General features: G+C 44.3%; 1 protein-coding gene across 1 annotated transcript; it reads left to right on the top strand.

Annotated features, from left to right (window-relative positions):
• The first annotated feature begins 1,155 nt into the window (after positions 1–1,155).
• Positions 1,156–15,600, top strand: MALSU1 (mitochondrial assembly of ribosomal large subunit 1). Its single transcript, XM_045828457.1, has 4 exons — positions 1,156–1,415; positions 2,668–2,846; positions 13,713–13,794; positions 15,392–15,600. Exons 1-4 carry the CDS (start codon positions 1,175–1,177, stop codon positions 15,577–15,579), a joined length of 690 nt encoding a protein of 229 aa, XP_045684413.1. The 5' UTR covers positions 1,156–1,174; the 3' UTR covers positions 15,580–15,600.
• Positions 15,601–15,662: the final 62 nt, after the last annotated feature.

The following is a 15,662-nucleotide window of genomic DNA, read 5'->3' as shown; positions in this document are numbered from 1 at the left end:
AGGAAGACCAAGAAACTGAAAACTAATTTAAACAAATAATGAAGGAGTACTTCCCCAAATTGGCAAAGGAAATAGACTTCCAGGAAGTCCAGGAAATTCAGAGAGTCCCAAAGAAGTTGGACCCAAGGAGAAACACACCAAGGCACATCATAATTACATTAGCCAAGATTAAAGATAAGGAGAGAACCTTAAAAGCAGCAAGAGAAAAGGAGACAGTTATGTACAAAGGGGTTCCCATAAGACTATCAGCTGATTTCTCAAAAGAAACCTTACAGGCTAGAAGCGGCTAGAAAGAAGTACTCCACGTAATGAATGGCAAGGACCTACATCCAAGATGATTCTATCCAGCAAAACTATCACTTATAACAGAAGGGCAGATCAAGTGCTTCCCAGATAAGGTCAAGTTAAAGGAGTTCATCACCACCCAGCCCTTATTATATGAAGTGTTAAAGGGACTTACTTATCTAAGAAAAAGAAGATAAAAAATACGAACAGTAAAATGACAACAACTCACAGCTATTAACAATTGAACCTAAAAAAAAAAAACTAAGCAAAGCAAACAACTAGAACAGGAACAGAATCACAGAAATGGAGATCGCATGGAGGGTTATCAGTGGGAGAGGGAGCGGGGAAAGAGGGGGAAAAGGTACAGAGAATAAGCAGCATATATGGTAGGTAGAAAATAGACAGGGGGAAGTTAAGAACAGTAACAGGAAATGGAGAAGCCAAAGACCTTATATGTACAACCCCATGGACATGAACTAAAGGGGGAGAATGCAGGTGGGAGGGGATGTGCAGGGCAGAAAGGAATAAAGGGGGGAAATGGGACAACTGTAATAGTAGAATCAATGAAATACATTAAATAAAGAAAAAAAATTCCGCCCTCATGAAATTTACATGTAGAAAAAGGCAAGGACAACCGGTGCGTCACCGTGACGTGATGTAGGGCAAAGCAAGGTGGAGAATTACCAGGCCTCCCACTCCTGGGTCAGTTTATCCAGGCCACCGCTGGAGCTCAGACTCCGCCCACGGCCCCGCCTTCGGGCTCTGGTTCCACCCCTGTTCCTGACGTAGATTTTCCAGGCCGGCTGCACCGACCTGGCCAATCGAAAGCCGCATAAGCGGCTTGGGCTCCATTAAGCTCCGCCTCTTGAGTCGCCGCGCGGCGCAGGCAATGGGGCCGGGAGGCTTTGTGGCTCGGCACCTCTGGACGGTGCTGTGCAGTAGACACCTTTCCAAGGTGGGCGCTGCGCACCGACTTCGGTTGCTGGCAGCGAGGCAGCTTCGGGCGGCACCAGCGCTCGGCCGGGCCTGCTTGACCCCCGACCTTTCGCACGGCCTGCACGGAGGACCTGGCCTGGAGGAGCGGCCGTGGGGGGCAGCCAGCGAGAGGCGCCCGGAATCACGCCTTGCAGGTACGGGCGCGGGGTAAGGCGATCGCGGCCCCGTGCGTGCAGCCGGAAGCTGGGTTCCAGCCGAGGAGGCTCTGAGCTACCCTTTTTATGCATTTCTCTTGGAGTCACAAAACTCCTATAGATCCAGAGCTGGAAGGGACTTAAACGGTTGTTGGCGCCAACTTTGTCATTTCACAGTGAAGACTCTGGGGCCAGGAGATGAATGAGGGCTCCTAAATCCCAGACGTCCGAACGGCCACACCGGATCCTCGGCATCACAGCCTCACCGCCCTCACTCCCCTTCACATTCTTCCTATGTCCTGAGAAATGGACTTGTCCGGAGTGTTGGGGCGTGAAGATTCGGAGGAAGAGCCAGCGTAGGGGGCGAAGGGTGTACGAAGAGCTGATAGGATGTGGGGCTAATTTAAGGTCCTGTAATTACTGGAGGTTTTTACAAATTTGAGAGATGGTAAATAGATCGCATCTGCGAAAGGCTAGGGTATGAAGGGGGAAGGTGTTAGTGAATTTAGCCACTAGGTCCTTGGGCGTCTGGTGTGGAACGTGTAAGAGAGCTATAAACTTATGGGCTCTAATCCTCCAAAGTGAAGAAAAAATATTTAAATTGCTAAAGGAACAAAAAAATTAGGTTCTTACGGATAATGGTTGTTACATAACCCAAATGGCTTTATAAGAAAAACTTGAGGGTTCAAAATAAGAATTGCTTTTCAACTTTTAACTCTCATCAGTTGATTTGGGTTCCTGCACTTACTCTGCTAGGCTTGTTTCTTCACCTCTCAAATGAAAGTTGAGGGCAAGCTAATAAATGCCCTTCCACCTTGCATTTCTAGTTCTGTGACCCTCTATGTCTGGGATTCAATTTAATACGACCCAGAATATCACCCCCAGCCCCACAATTTGGGCCGCTTTGCCTTTCTTTTCTGACAGTTTTGCGTCTAAGGTATATCGCTCATTTCCTCAAGTACTAGTTAACAAAAAGTCATTTGTTGCTGATGTGTGGCTCTGTTTGCACACGGTAATAGCAAAGGATGGATGGTGGCTCTGGGTAACCTGAGCACCCTCCCTGTGGAAGCGGAGTGATGCTGTGCGAAACCCCTGCCCAGGTTCAGCTTCCAGGAGGCCTGGGCCCTGCCGTCTTTGAAACAGTTCAAATCAAAATACTCTCATGGAAGAGCAGTTTCACTGTCAGTTGGGTGCATACCCTGCCTTTCTCCTACTTGGTCACCTGACACAAGCAAATCTTTGTGCATTTCAGATCATACTGGTCCCAAGTTTGATATTGATATGCTGGTTTCACTTCTAAGGCAAGAAAATGCAAGAGACATTTGTGTGATCAAGGTTCCTCCAGAAATGAAATATGCAGATTATTTTGTGATTGCTAGTGGAACTTCTACCCGACACTTACATGCGATGGTCCACTACATCGTGAAGACGGTAGGATGCTTTCTTATCCCTTTGGCACCGTTAACTGGTGGAAAACATCGGCTTATAAGGTTGAGACGGTTAATGCATGAGACGTAAACCTATGCATAGAATGAGATTGTATAAGAAACCCATTGTTTCAGAATTTGAATGAGTGTTTTATATCCTTTGATAGTGAAAAAACAATACTACGAAATAATCTGAGGCCGACTAGAAGACAGTAAAACCCAGAGGGAGTTTTAGAGCAGTGCTGTCCTGTGTAGTAACTATTAGCCGCATGTGGCTATTGAATTATAAATTAAAATAAAAAATTCAGTTCTTCAGTTGTCCTAGGCCATATTTCTGGTGCTCGCTGGCACAAGTGATTTATGGCTACCATAGTGGACAGCACAACTATAAAACATTCCCATAACTGCAAAAAGTTGTAGTGGATAGTGCTGACGTGGAGTTTTATTCAAATGTTTGGGCATGTCTGGTGTTCCCAAGCACTGTGCTGGGTACTGGGAAGAAAAAAAATGAAAAAGATTCAGTCCTTGCCCTCTGAATTACAGTCAAGGAAACGGAAGGCACAGTTTATTTTCCAGATGGAGTGAATGTGAATTTTTACAGGGAAACATACCTCTCACCTTGTTGGAGACCGGTCAGAGAGGGGACCATGGCGACCAGAAAACTAGCTGGGACCGTCTGGAGAAGGGTGGTTATATAAGTGGGCTGAAAACTGAGCCTTGGTGTCTGGACAAATTAAAACAGTAACTTCCCATTCTCCCTTTCGCCAGGCCCTGGTGACTGCCGTTCTGCTCTCTGTCCCTATAAATTTGACCACTCTGAGTACCTCAGTTGAGTGAAATGATACCCTACTTGTTTTTTTGTGACTCGCTTATGTCACTTAGCAATGTTTTCAAGGTTTATCTGTGTTATAGTATATGTAGAATATTTTATATGTATGTACATTTTATATTTTCATCTGTTGATGGGCATTTGGGTTGCTTCCCCCTTTGAGCTATTATGAATAAGGCTGCTATAAGCATGAGTATAGAAATGTCTGTTCATGTCCTTGCTCTTTTTTAAATTTATTTTGTAATTATAGTTGACATACGATATTGTATTAGTTTCAGGTATACAGTATAGTGATTAGACATTTGTATGCCGTCATGAGTGATCACCATGACAAGTCCAGCACCCATGTGGCACCAGACATAATTATCACACTATTATGGACTCTATTCCCTATGCTGTATTTTGTGTCACTGTGACTGGTTTTATAACTGGTAGTTTGTACTCCTTAATTCCCTTCTCCTTTTTTGCCTATCTCCCCACCTTGCTCACTTCTGGCAACCAGCAGTTTGTTCTGTAGCTGTGAGTTTTTTTTTGTTTTGTTTGTTCATTTGTTTTTTAGATTCCACATTTAAGTGAAATCATAAGGTATTAGTCTTTCCCTCTGACTTATTTCACTTAGCATAATGCCATCTAGGTCCATTAACGTCCCAAATGGCAAGATTTTGTTTGTAACTTTTTGCATTCTTTTATTTATTTATTTATTTATTTATTTATTTATTTATTTTTGGAGTTGGGTCACCAAGTCACTTAATCTTTTTAATTTAAATCATTTTTTATTTTTCAGTTAGAGCAAACATGCAATATTATATTTTTCAGGTGTATACCCCAGTGACTTGACATTATATAACTTCCTAAGAGATCATCCCAATAAATCTCCCACCCATCCGACACCGTACATAGTTACTAGAATGTTATCAGTTGTATTTCCTGTACTGCACTTGACATCCTCACGACTGTTCTGTAATAACTTGTACTTCCCAGTCCCTTCACCTTCTTCGCCCATCCCCTTGAGCCCCCTCCCATCTGGCAGCCATCAGAATATTCTGTTCCTTTGGGTCTGTTTCTGTTCTGTTTGTTCATTTATTTTGTTTTTAGATTTAATTGTTGATAGATATGTATTATTGCCATTTTATTGTTCATATTTTTTATCTTTTTTTCCTCTTCTTCTTAAAGAAGACCCTTTAACATTTCATATATAACACTGGTTTAATGATGATGGACTCCTTTAGCTTTTTTTTTTTTGTCTGAGCTCTATATACAGCCTTTATTATAACTGATAGCTTTGCTGGGTAGAGTAATCTTGGTGGTAGGTCCTTGCTTTTCATTACTTTGAACACCTTGTGACCATCCCTTCTAACCTGCAAAGTTTGTATTGAGAAATCAGCTGACAGTGTACGGGAGCTCCTTTGTAGGTAACTAACTGCTTTTCTTTTGCTGCTTTTAAGATTGTGTTTTTGTCTTTAACCTTTGGTGCTTTAATTATGATGTGTCTTAGTGTGGCTTGAACTTTTGTCTGTTTCCTTCACCAGGTTAGGGAAGTTTTCTGTCATTATTATTTCAAATAGTTTTCAGTTTCTTGCTCATTCTCTTCTTCTGTCACCCCATGCTGGAAATGTCAGTGTGCTTAAAGATGTCCCAGGGGCTCCTTACACCATCCTCATTTTTTGGATTCTTTTTCCTTTTTGCTCTTCTGATTGGGTGTTTTTTGCTTCCTTATATCCCAAATTGCTGATTTGATTCTCAGCTTTGTCTTCTCTACTGTTGATTCCCTATAAATTATTCTTCATTTCAGTTAGTGTGTCCTTCCTTTTTGACTGGTTCTTTATGGTTTCCATGTCATTTCTTATGCTGTTGAGGTTCTCACTAGTTGATCGAGCATCCTTATAACCAGGGTTTTGAACTCTGTATCTAGTAAATTGTTCATCTCCATTTTGTTTAGTTCTTTATATGGAGTTTTGTTCTGTTCTTTTATTTGGGCCATGTTTCTTTGTCTCATTTCGGCAGCCTCCCTGTGCTTGTTTCTGTGAATTAGGTAGAGCTGCTGCATCTCCTGGGCTTGGTAGCGTGGCATTATGTAGTAGGTGTTCTGTGGGGTTAAGTGGCACAGCCTCCCTGGTCACCCAAGATGGGCGCTCCAGATGCCCCTGCCCCCACCCTGTGTGGGCCGGGCATACCCTCTTGTTGTAGCCTTGACTGCTGTTGGCATATCAATGGCAGGGATTTACCCCCAGGCCAGTTGGCAGAAAGGACTGGCTGAGACCAGTGCAGGATCAGCTGTGCAGGGGCCCACCCCACAGAGCAAGAGTTACTTCAACAGGGCCCTGGTGCCCCCTGAGTCTGCGCTTTGAATGTGTCCCTGTGGAGGTGGTCGGGTGGTACTTCCACATGGTCTGAAGCTGTCCACCAGGGGCACTGGCTCTGGGGCCTTCTGGGAGGTACAGGCCAAGGTCAGCTGCTGCCTGTGTCCTGCCCAAGGCCACTTGGCATGAGCTACAAAGTCATCTGCAGATGGCTACTCCTTTTACTGGGCTTGAAGGTGCCCAGGCCAGGTCAGGCTGTGAATCAAGGCTGGCTGCTGCTACTACTACCAGCCCTGGGGCCACTTATGGAGAGGTAGGGGGCATGCTGAGGCCAGAGGCTGCTTGTTTGAGAGATTTCAGGAAAATCTGAAGCATGAGCCAAGGTAGGACTTTCTGACTGGAAACAGTTTGGGTGGGCCTGCATGTGGGAAGGGCAGGGTCTCGGGATCACCAGGGCAGGGTGAACAGTGTAAGCCACCGTGAGGGAGACTCAGGTATGGCTCCCACCTGCCAGGTCATTTGTGGGGGGCGGGGCTCAGAAAAGGAGCAATGGCCTCTGTTAGCACTTTTGTCTGGCAGAAAGTGCCCCCGCCCCACCCCGCCCCACCCCACCCCACCCCACCCCACCCCACCCCAGCTCTTGCCCTGATACCAGACAATGTATTTTCTCCCTATGTGTCCCTGATGTGTTTGGAGGTGCTGCCCCAGTGCTGGAGCTCAGAGGGAACGAGTCCCAGTAAGTCTGTGTGTGGGCCCTTTAAGAGGGACTGCATGGGACTCCAGAAGCCCTCATCTCAGCCACTGGTTTTTACAGCCAGAAGTTATGGGGACTTAACTGTCTTCTTAGCACTGGAACCCTGGACTTCTGGGCCTGGTACCCCTTGCTCCTGGTGGGGGGTGGGCACCTTCCACAGCCAGAATATCCCTTCCAGTTATTACCTGCAGCACATGTGGAACCAGCCTGTTTCGCATCTCCGACCTTCCTGCCAGTCTCTGTGTGACTTCTTGAAATCCTTAGCTGTAGGATTTCATTTAACAAGATTTCAGGTGGTTCTGAATGATGGTGGTTGTACAGTTTAATTGTAATTTTGATCAACTTTTGACATGTTAATTATTGTCTTGCTGTGGGCCTCTTTGGAATCATCTTGTTTGTGATTCTGTTTCCTGGGCTTGTATGTCTGTTTCCTTCACCAGGTTAGGGAAGTTTTCGGTCATTATTTCCTCAACTAGTGTTTCTATTTCTCTCTCCTCCTTCTGGAACCCCTGTGATGTGAATGTTGTTGTGCTTGATGTTGCATCTGAGGTCCCTTAAACTGTTCTCAGTTCCTTCTTTTTGCTGTTCCAGTCGGGGGGTTTCCACTGCCTTGTTTTCCAGATTCCCTTTGTTCCTCCATCCTCTGATCTGATGCTGATTCTCTCTAGTGCATTGTTTTTTTAATTTTAGTTGTATTCTTAAGTTCTGTTTGGTTCTTTTTATAAGTGGTTGGCCAAAAAGTTCACCTAGCTTTTTCCGTAAGATGACTCTAGTAGCACTTAGTCATCTTTAACTTCATTTGAAACCGTTTTGTTAGATTGTATTGTGACATCTATCTCATCAATATACACTTATAAAAAAAAACATCAAAATTGACAAATTTTTGTGTAGCCATTTTAATATTGAAGATGAAAGAAAATATGCAACATTTTTGGCATAGTGTGCTTCATTATTTCAAGAAAGGTAAAAATGCAATTGAAATGCAAAAAGCGACTTGTGCGGCGTATGGAGAAGGTGCTGTGGCTGACTGAACGTGTGAAACGTGGGCTGCGAGACTCGTGCTGCAGATTTCTCGCTGGACGATGCCCCACGGTCGGGTAGACCGGTTCAAGTTGACGGCAATACAAATGAGACATTGAGAACAACCAGCTTGATTCCACTGGGATACTCAAACTATCCAACCAATAAAGTTGTGAGTGAAAATGAAGAATGCCTTTTATTTTACAGAAAAAACTAAACAGACTTTTTGGCCTTCCCAGTATTTTCTCTTTGTTGAAGTTGTCACTGGGTTTCAACTATTCTGCTCCCAAGTGTCTTGTGCATCTTTATAACCATTGTTTTGAACTCTTCATCAGACAGATTGCTTTTCTCCATCCATTTCATTCCATTCTTTTTCTGGAGTTTTGTCCTATTCTTTCATTCAGAATGTGTTTCCTTGTCTCTTCATTTGGACTGTTCCGTTTCCATGTATTGGGTGGATCCAGTATGTCTCCCGTTCCCGAAAGAGTGGCGTTATGTAGACGGTATCCTGTGAGGCCCAGTGGCACAGTGCCCCTGGTCCCCAGAGCTGGATGTGCCAGCGCATCCCCGTATGGGTTGTGTGCGCCGTGATTGCTGCAGGCACATCAGTGGAGGGACCGGCTCTCGGGCCGATTGGCTGTGAGGGCCGGCTGCAAGTACGGCAGACCGGCTGTTGTGCAGGGGCTGGTCCTTGGGGGCAGGAGTTGTCTCAGAGTAGCTCTGATGCCAGCTGAGGCCAGCCACTGCGTGTGTAGGGTCTGGGGCCTCTTAGGAGAGGCTACAGTGAGCCAGGGCTGGCCAGCACTTGTGCCAAGCTTCATGGTGCTTGTAAAAGGTTACTGTTCTAGCCGTGGTTGACCACCACTTGTGCCAGGCTTGGGGCCACCTGGTAGGAGCTATAGTGCAAGCCGAGGTGGTCGGTTGCCACCCGGGCTTAGCCTGAGGGAGTTTGGGGGAGAGGACAGTGCCAGGTGAGTCTGACCACAGACAGCTTGTGCCACGCTTGAGAGGGGTTGGGAGGGATTGCAGTGCACATGGAGGCCAGTGGCTTCAACGAAGGGCCTGGAGCCTCTGGAAGAGACTCCAGTCGGGAGAGTGGGACGGGTGGGACAAGATCTCAGGGAAGTCCCGGGGCCAGGTGAATGGTGTCCGCCAGGTTAATGGAGAGAGACAGATTCTGCCAGCTGTGTGGGAGGACAGCTCAACAGAGGAACAGTGGTGCCTGCCAGGTCTTGTTGTTTCTAGAGAGTTTCCACCAGTCCCTACCCTTCCAGCCCTCACCCTAAAGTTAGTCAGTTTAATGCCTCCCTGAGTGACCCTGAACTGCTGTCTCTGCGCTGGAGCTTGGAGCAAGTGAGTTTGGGTGTGAACCCTTTTAAGAGCAGAGTTGCAGTCTCTCCCCGCAGCCTGTCTCCCTCAGATGTAACCCCTGCTGGTGTTCCAAGCCAGATGTTATGGGACTCCTCTTACCAGCGCAGTGGCTTCGGGCCGGGGAGACTTGGACCCCCTCTTTCCTCTGGGGCGACCTGAGATGTTCCTCCCGTTTATTAATGGCTATGTTTTGGGTGTGGGACCTGTTCACACCACACCGTGGCCCCTCCTCTGCACCTGGATGTGGTTTCTGCTTTATGTCCTTAGTTATAGGAGTCCTGTTCAGCTAGTCGTTGGGTGGTTCTCAGTGACGATGGTTCTGTAATTTAGTATATCTGATTTGTTCATGGGAATGAGTTCAGGATTTATCTGCTCCACCATTTTGACTCCATCATGTCTCTGCTTTTAATGTCAGAAGTGAAATTGCCAGATCATGATAATTCTAAGTTTTTGAGGAATCACTAACCTTCACACTAGCAGTTCACATGGGTTTCAGTTTCTCCACATCTTTGCCACTAGTTATTTTCTGACTTGATAATAATAATCCTAAAGGGAGTGAAGTGGTATCTTGTTGTGATTTTGATTTGCATAGTAATTAGCAGTGTTGAGCGTCTTTTCACAAGCCTATTGGCCATTTGTGTATCTTTAGAGAAATGCCTCTTCTAGTCATTTGCCCATGTGTCAAACAGATGGGGAAGTTGCAAGAGTTCTTTGTATATTCTGGATAGTAATCTGTCAAATGTGATTTGCAGTATTTTGTTCGATTCTGTAGGTTGCCTTTTTGCTGTTGATAGTGTCCTTTAATGCACAAAAGATTTTAATTTCCATAAAGTCCAGTTTATGTATTTTTGTTGTTACCTTTGACTTTGGTGTTATATCCAAGAAGTCACTGCCCGATCCAATGTCACAAAGCTTTTCACTGTGTTTTCTCCTAAGGGTTTTATAGTTTTGGGTCTTACATTTAGATCGTTTTCCTCTTTGAAGTAGTTTTTGTAGATGGTGTAATCCCGCAGGGGGTCCAACCTTTTGGCGTCTCTGGCCCACGCTGGAAGAAAGAGTTGTGTTGGGCCACACATTAAATACGTTGTGACACATAATCACAAAAACAATTTCATAACGTTTTAAGTACATTTAGATTTTGTGTTGGGCCATATCCGCAGCCATCCTGGGCTGCGTGTGGCCCATGGGCCGCGGGTCGGACACCCCTGGAGGTGAGGGTCCAGCTTCATTCTCTTGCATGTAGAGACCTAGTTTTCCCAGCACCATTTGTTGAAAAGACTGCCCTTCCCCATGGAAGGGATTTGAAACCCTTGTTGGAAGTCAGACCATTTGGACACATGGGCTCTCTGTCTGTCTTGTTCCGTTGTTCTATATGTCTGCCTTGATCACTGTTGATTACTGTAACTTTGTAGTAGGTTTTGAAATCAAGATGTTTGAGACCTCCAACTGTGTAATCTTTTCAGAATTGTTTTGGCTTTTTAGGGTCCCTTTAGATGACATACATATTTTAGGATCAAGATTTCTGTTTCTGAAAAAAGAAAAAAAAAAAGCCATTGTGATTGTGATGGGGATTGCATTGAACTTGTAGGTGACGGTGGGTAATGCTGACATCTTAACAATATTAAGTCTTCCAAACTGTGGAATCAGGGTCTGTCCACTTACTGGTGTCTTTCATTCTTCTAGTAACATTCTGTGGTTTTTAGCATACAAGTCTTTGGCCTTTATGGTTAGGTTTATTTCTAAGTATTCTTTTAATTCTATGGTAGATGGAATTTTCTTAATTTTCTTTTCAGGTTTTTCATTGTTAGTGTATAGAAACGCAACTGATTTTTGTGTATTGATTTTTTTATCCTACAGTTTTGCTGAATTCATTGACTAGTTCTAATGGTTCCTGTCTGTGTGTTCCTCCTTCCCTCCCTCCCCCTCTCTCCCCCCTCCCCTTTCCTAGAATCCTTAGGGTTTTTGGCATGTAAGATCATATTTCTACAAATAGAGATAATTTGATCTCTTCCTTTCCAATTTGGATACCCGTATTTCTTCTTGCTCTAAATGCCCTGGCTAGAATACTAGTACTAGTTGAATAGGAGGGACAGAAGTGGGCATTCTTGTCTTGTTACTAATCTTAGAGGGAAACTTAGTCTTTCACAATTTAGTATAATAGCTGTGAGCTTTCATTATCCTGAGGTAGATTCTTAGTTTGTTGAGTGTATCGTGCAAGGATGTTGAATTTTGTTCAAAGCTTTTTTTTACATGAATTTGAGATGGTCCTGTGGTTTTTGTCCCTTGTTTTGTTTACTGTATTGATTTCATTTGCAACCATCTTTATATTCCTGGAATAAATCTTACTTGGTTGTGTATATATTTTTCCATATGCTGTTGAACTGGTTTCCTGGTATTTTGTTGAGGGTTTTTGCATCAGTATTCATCAAGGATTCTGGCCTGTAGTTTCTAATAGTGTCTTTGTCTGGCTTTCGTGTCAGGGTAATGTGAATCTCACAGAATGAGTTGGGAAGTATTCTCTTCAGTGTTTTTTAGGAGGAGTTTGAGAAGCATTTGTGTTAGCTTTGTTTAAATATTTGTGAGAATTCAGTGAAGCCTTTGTTGGGCGTTTTTCCCCCTTCTGTTCTCTTAAATCTTAAAAAAAAAATTAATCTTGAGAGAGAAGGGAAGGAAGGGAGAAAGGGAAACACCAATGTGAAACAGCAGCATTGATCAGGTGTCTCTCAAAAGCGCCCCACCTGGGGACTGAACCCACAACCCCAGGCCATGTGCCCTGACTGGGAATCGAACCAGCAGCCTTTCACTATGCAGAATGGCCAACTGAGCCACACTGGTCAAGCCTCCCTCCATCCCCCTCTGTTATTAAAACTGAGATATAATTGTGTTGAGAGGTTTTTGATGACTGATTCAGTCCTGTTGCTATTACTAAATAGGTCTGTTCACACTTCATATCGTGATTCAGTCTCCGTAGGTTGTGTTTCTAGGAATTTATTCATTTCATCTAGGTTATCCAATCTGTTGGCGTACAATCATTCATAGTAGTGTTATAATCCTTTTTCCTTTTCTAAACTTGATAGTAATGTTCCCTGAGTTGTTTCTGAGTTTTGTCATTTGAGTCTTCTGTTTTCTCGCTTGTCAATCCAGCTAAAGATTTGTCAATTTTATTGATCTTTTTGAAGAACCAAATCTTGGTTTCATTGACTTTTGCCTCAAGTTTTTTCTCTGATCATTGTTCCTTCTTTCTGCTAGCTTTAATTTGTTCATTTCCTACTTCTTGCAGGTGTAAGTTCAAGTTTTTGCTCTGGGGACTTTTCTCCTGTATAGCTACAGATCACCCTCTTAACCTGTTTTCACTGCATCCCATAAGCTTTGATATGTTATCTTTTAATTTGTCTCAAGATATTTCCTAAATTCCCTCTGATTTGTTCTTTAACTCCTGATTTCCACATATTTGTGGATTTTCTAGTTTTCCCTCTGTTGATTGCTTATTTATGTTCATTGTGATCAGGAAATACACTTTACCATTTCCAAGTTTTTAAAAATGTATTCAAACTTGTTCCGTGGCCCGCCACCACGCTCCATCCGGGGGAGATGTTCCATGTGCGCGTAAACACACATCTGCTGCTGCTGCGGGTACGGTGTTCTGTTACTGTCTGTTACGTCCAGCTGCGCTGTAGTGTTGTTCGCGTCTTCCGTTCTTCACTGATCTTGTTCCATTACTGAAAATGGGGCAGTGAGTCTTCTGTATTTCTGTTACCATCTCTCTCTTTCTTCAATTCTGCCAGTGTTTCATATGTTTAGGAGCTCTGGGTTTTGATGCGTATACGTTTATAGTGGTTCTGTCATCTTGGTTAGTTGTCCCTTTATCATTAATGTCCTTCTTTGTTGTCATAGTTTGAGACTTCAGTGTACTTTCTAAGATTGTAGTATATCTGTTGTTTTAGACCATTCGAGGTTACCTCTTGGGAGTAGAGACGTGGGATGGTAAAGTCCCATTAACACTGCCGTAGAGGCAGTTGAAATGGACCGAGAAGAGCTAGCCTTGAAGCGGGAAGGCCGCATCTGCCGCCCCCAAGAAATGTCCATCCCGTCATGGACAGAAGGGATGATGCACGCGAGCTTGACCTTGAATGAACCCGGCCTTTCTCTGCACCACAGACACTGTGGTGAATGGGTACAGTGGCCCTATCAGAAGGGTTTGGCCAGGATTCAGGAGAGAAGTGTAGGAGTTGGGAAGGATTTAGGGGGAAAATAGTTTTCCTAAGGGTTTCCCCCCCACCCACCCCCCCCCCAATACTCGCCTGAAGACATGCTCACTGATTTCAGAGACAGAGTGGGAAAGGGAGGAAGAGAAAATCAGACCCATTTCCTCTTATGTATACCCCAACTGGGAACTGAACCCACAACCTTTTGGTGCATGGGAAGACCCTGCAACCAACTGAGCTACCTAGCCAGGGCTCCCTATATTAATTATGGGTCAAAGTATGAGGAATGTTGTAAGCTAGGTCCCAAATTAAGACCAAGAAAAAAATATCATCAGATCAGAGATTTCCCTTATCTATTCTCCCTTTAATATATGACCTCTCCTTTTTTCAGTACAAGTTCCTAAAATGTAAAAGCGAGCCACACGTGAAGATTGAAGGAAAGGACACTGAAGACTGGATGTGTGTGGACTTTGGTAAGTTGTTTGGGCACATCTGAAAGATAAATATTTGGCATTGCATTAACCTTGAACTATTTTCAGTCACAGAAGGATTGAGATCAAATTGCCCAGTCTTCTCCCCATGTAAAATTCTAGATTTTTCAATGGAAATTTTTTTAAAGATTTATTTATTTTTAGAAAGGAGAAGGGAAGGAGAAAAAGAGGGAGAGAAACATCAGTGTGTGGATGCCTCTCCCACACCCACTACTAGGGACCTGGCCTGCAATCCAGGCATGTGTGCTGACTGGGAATCGAACCCATGACCCTTTGGTTCGCAGACCAGCAGTCAATCCACTGAGCCACACCAACCAGGGCTCCATGTAAACTGTTTGAAATGTTTCATTATAAGCCAGGTGGTCTTACATGTGAAATGCTCAGCTAACCTCGTATGTACATAATGAGTCAGGTCAGGAAGATGATGGCAAACAGGATGTGTACCAGGGTAGAGATGGGAGAGGATCCCTTAGTGGTGGTAGAAGGCTTGGTCTTCCTAACCTTGGTCTTAAATAACCTGGCCAAGGTGAAGCTGAAGGGCATTCCAGGTACAGGACTGGAATTTTAAAAAGACCTAACAGATTTGGGTATTAATACATACATAGTTTCAAAGTATTTTCACACAAGAACACAAAAAAGTAACGCCAAGAACTATGAGGGGGTCTGAGATTTTATCTTACTCGTAAACTAACAAGTTAGCCAGCCAGTTTCATGGATATTGGTAAAAGACTCAAGACTATTCAAGACTATTCCAGGTGGAAGTTGAAGGGCAATTTATTACAGCAGCAGTAGCCAGCTGCAGCATTTTTACACTGGGTGCCCCGGGCCCCAGACACAGTTCTAAGAGGAACCCTGAGATTAGGGTTTACAGTGGGCAAGAGGGAGGCCTGCATTTGCTCTGGTGGAAGACGCTTTTTCTGGCAAAGCTGTAAGTCAGGGTTTCCCAGCTTTGTCACGGTTAACATTTGGACCAGGTAAGTTCAGTAGGAGTGGGTAGGACTGTCCTGTGCATCGTAGGATGTTTAGCAGTATCCCTCCCTCTTTCTCCGCCCCCAATTGTGAACATCAAAAATGCCCTTGATTGAGAACCATTGCTATAAGCAAACCTGCCTTTTGCTCCAGAGAGAGAATATCTCTTTGTGGCTATTCACCATAAACGTCCTTGAAAAAGATAGCCCAGAACAAAAGGCAGGCAGTGCTTTGCTCATAGGATGTGCAGAAATGTGACACATTTGGAGACTTGTCTCCCAAGAGAAAGGCAACAGGCCTCACTGTTAGTCACTTGGATAAAGTTACATTGAAGTTTAACGTGAGTGATGTTACGTACCAATATCATGTGCCTCCTCTGTGATGCACCGAGCAAAGCACAGCGGCACCTCCCCGGTCTTCTGCTGGCTGGGGTCCACAGTTTGCAGTTCCTACAAGTTCCCAGGTGATGCTCGTCTGTGGTCCACACTTAGCCACTGCTTGAGGTCCTGTGGTTACACTGAGTGACAAACTATCACAGAGGGTCGTGAGGTCACAAGAACAGCAGCAAACAGACTACTTCTTCATTGTCACTCTTATCTGTCCATGACAGGCAGCATGGTGATTCACTTGATGCTTCCAGAAACCAGAGAAAAGTATGAACTAGAGAAATTATGGACCCTACGTTCTTATGATGACCAGTTAGCTCAGATAGCACCTGAGACGTTGCCTGAAGACTTCATTCTTGGACTAGAAGATGACACTTCTTCCCTGACTCCAGTGGAGTTCAAATGTGAATAAAATACTGTTTTAGTCATTTCAGATTGAGACTGAGTCACTTCTCAAAATACAGCTCATAAACCCCACCTAACTGGGTAAGTTGT

The sequence above is a fragment of the Phyllostomus hastatus genome, unplaced genomic scaffold (genome assembly GCF_019186645.2).
Source record: "Phyllostomus hastatus isolate PE091 unplaced genomic scaffold, TTU_PhHast_1.1 phas_scaffold_78, whole genome shotgun sequence".
Classification (NCBI taxonomy): Eukaryota; Metazoa; Chordata; class Mammalia; order Chiroptera; family Phyllostomidae; genus Phyllostomus; species Phyllostomus hastatus.
The sequence above is the reverse complement of the archived record's forward strand: the minus strand, read 5'-3'. Positions and strand labels throughout refer to the sequence as shown.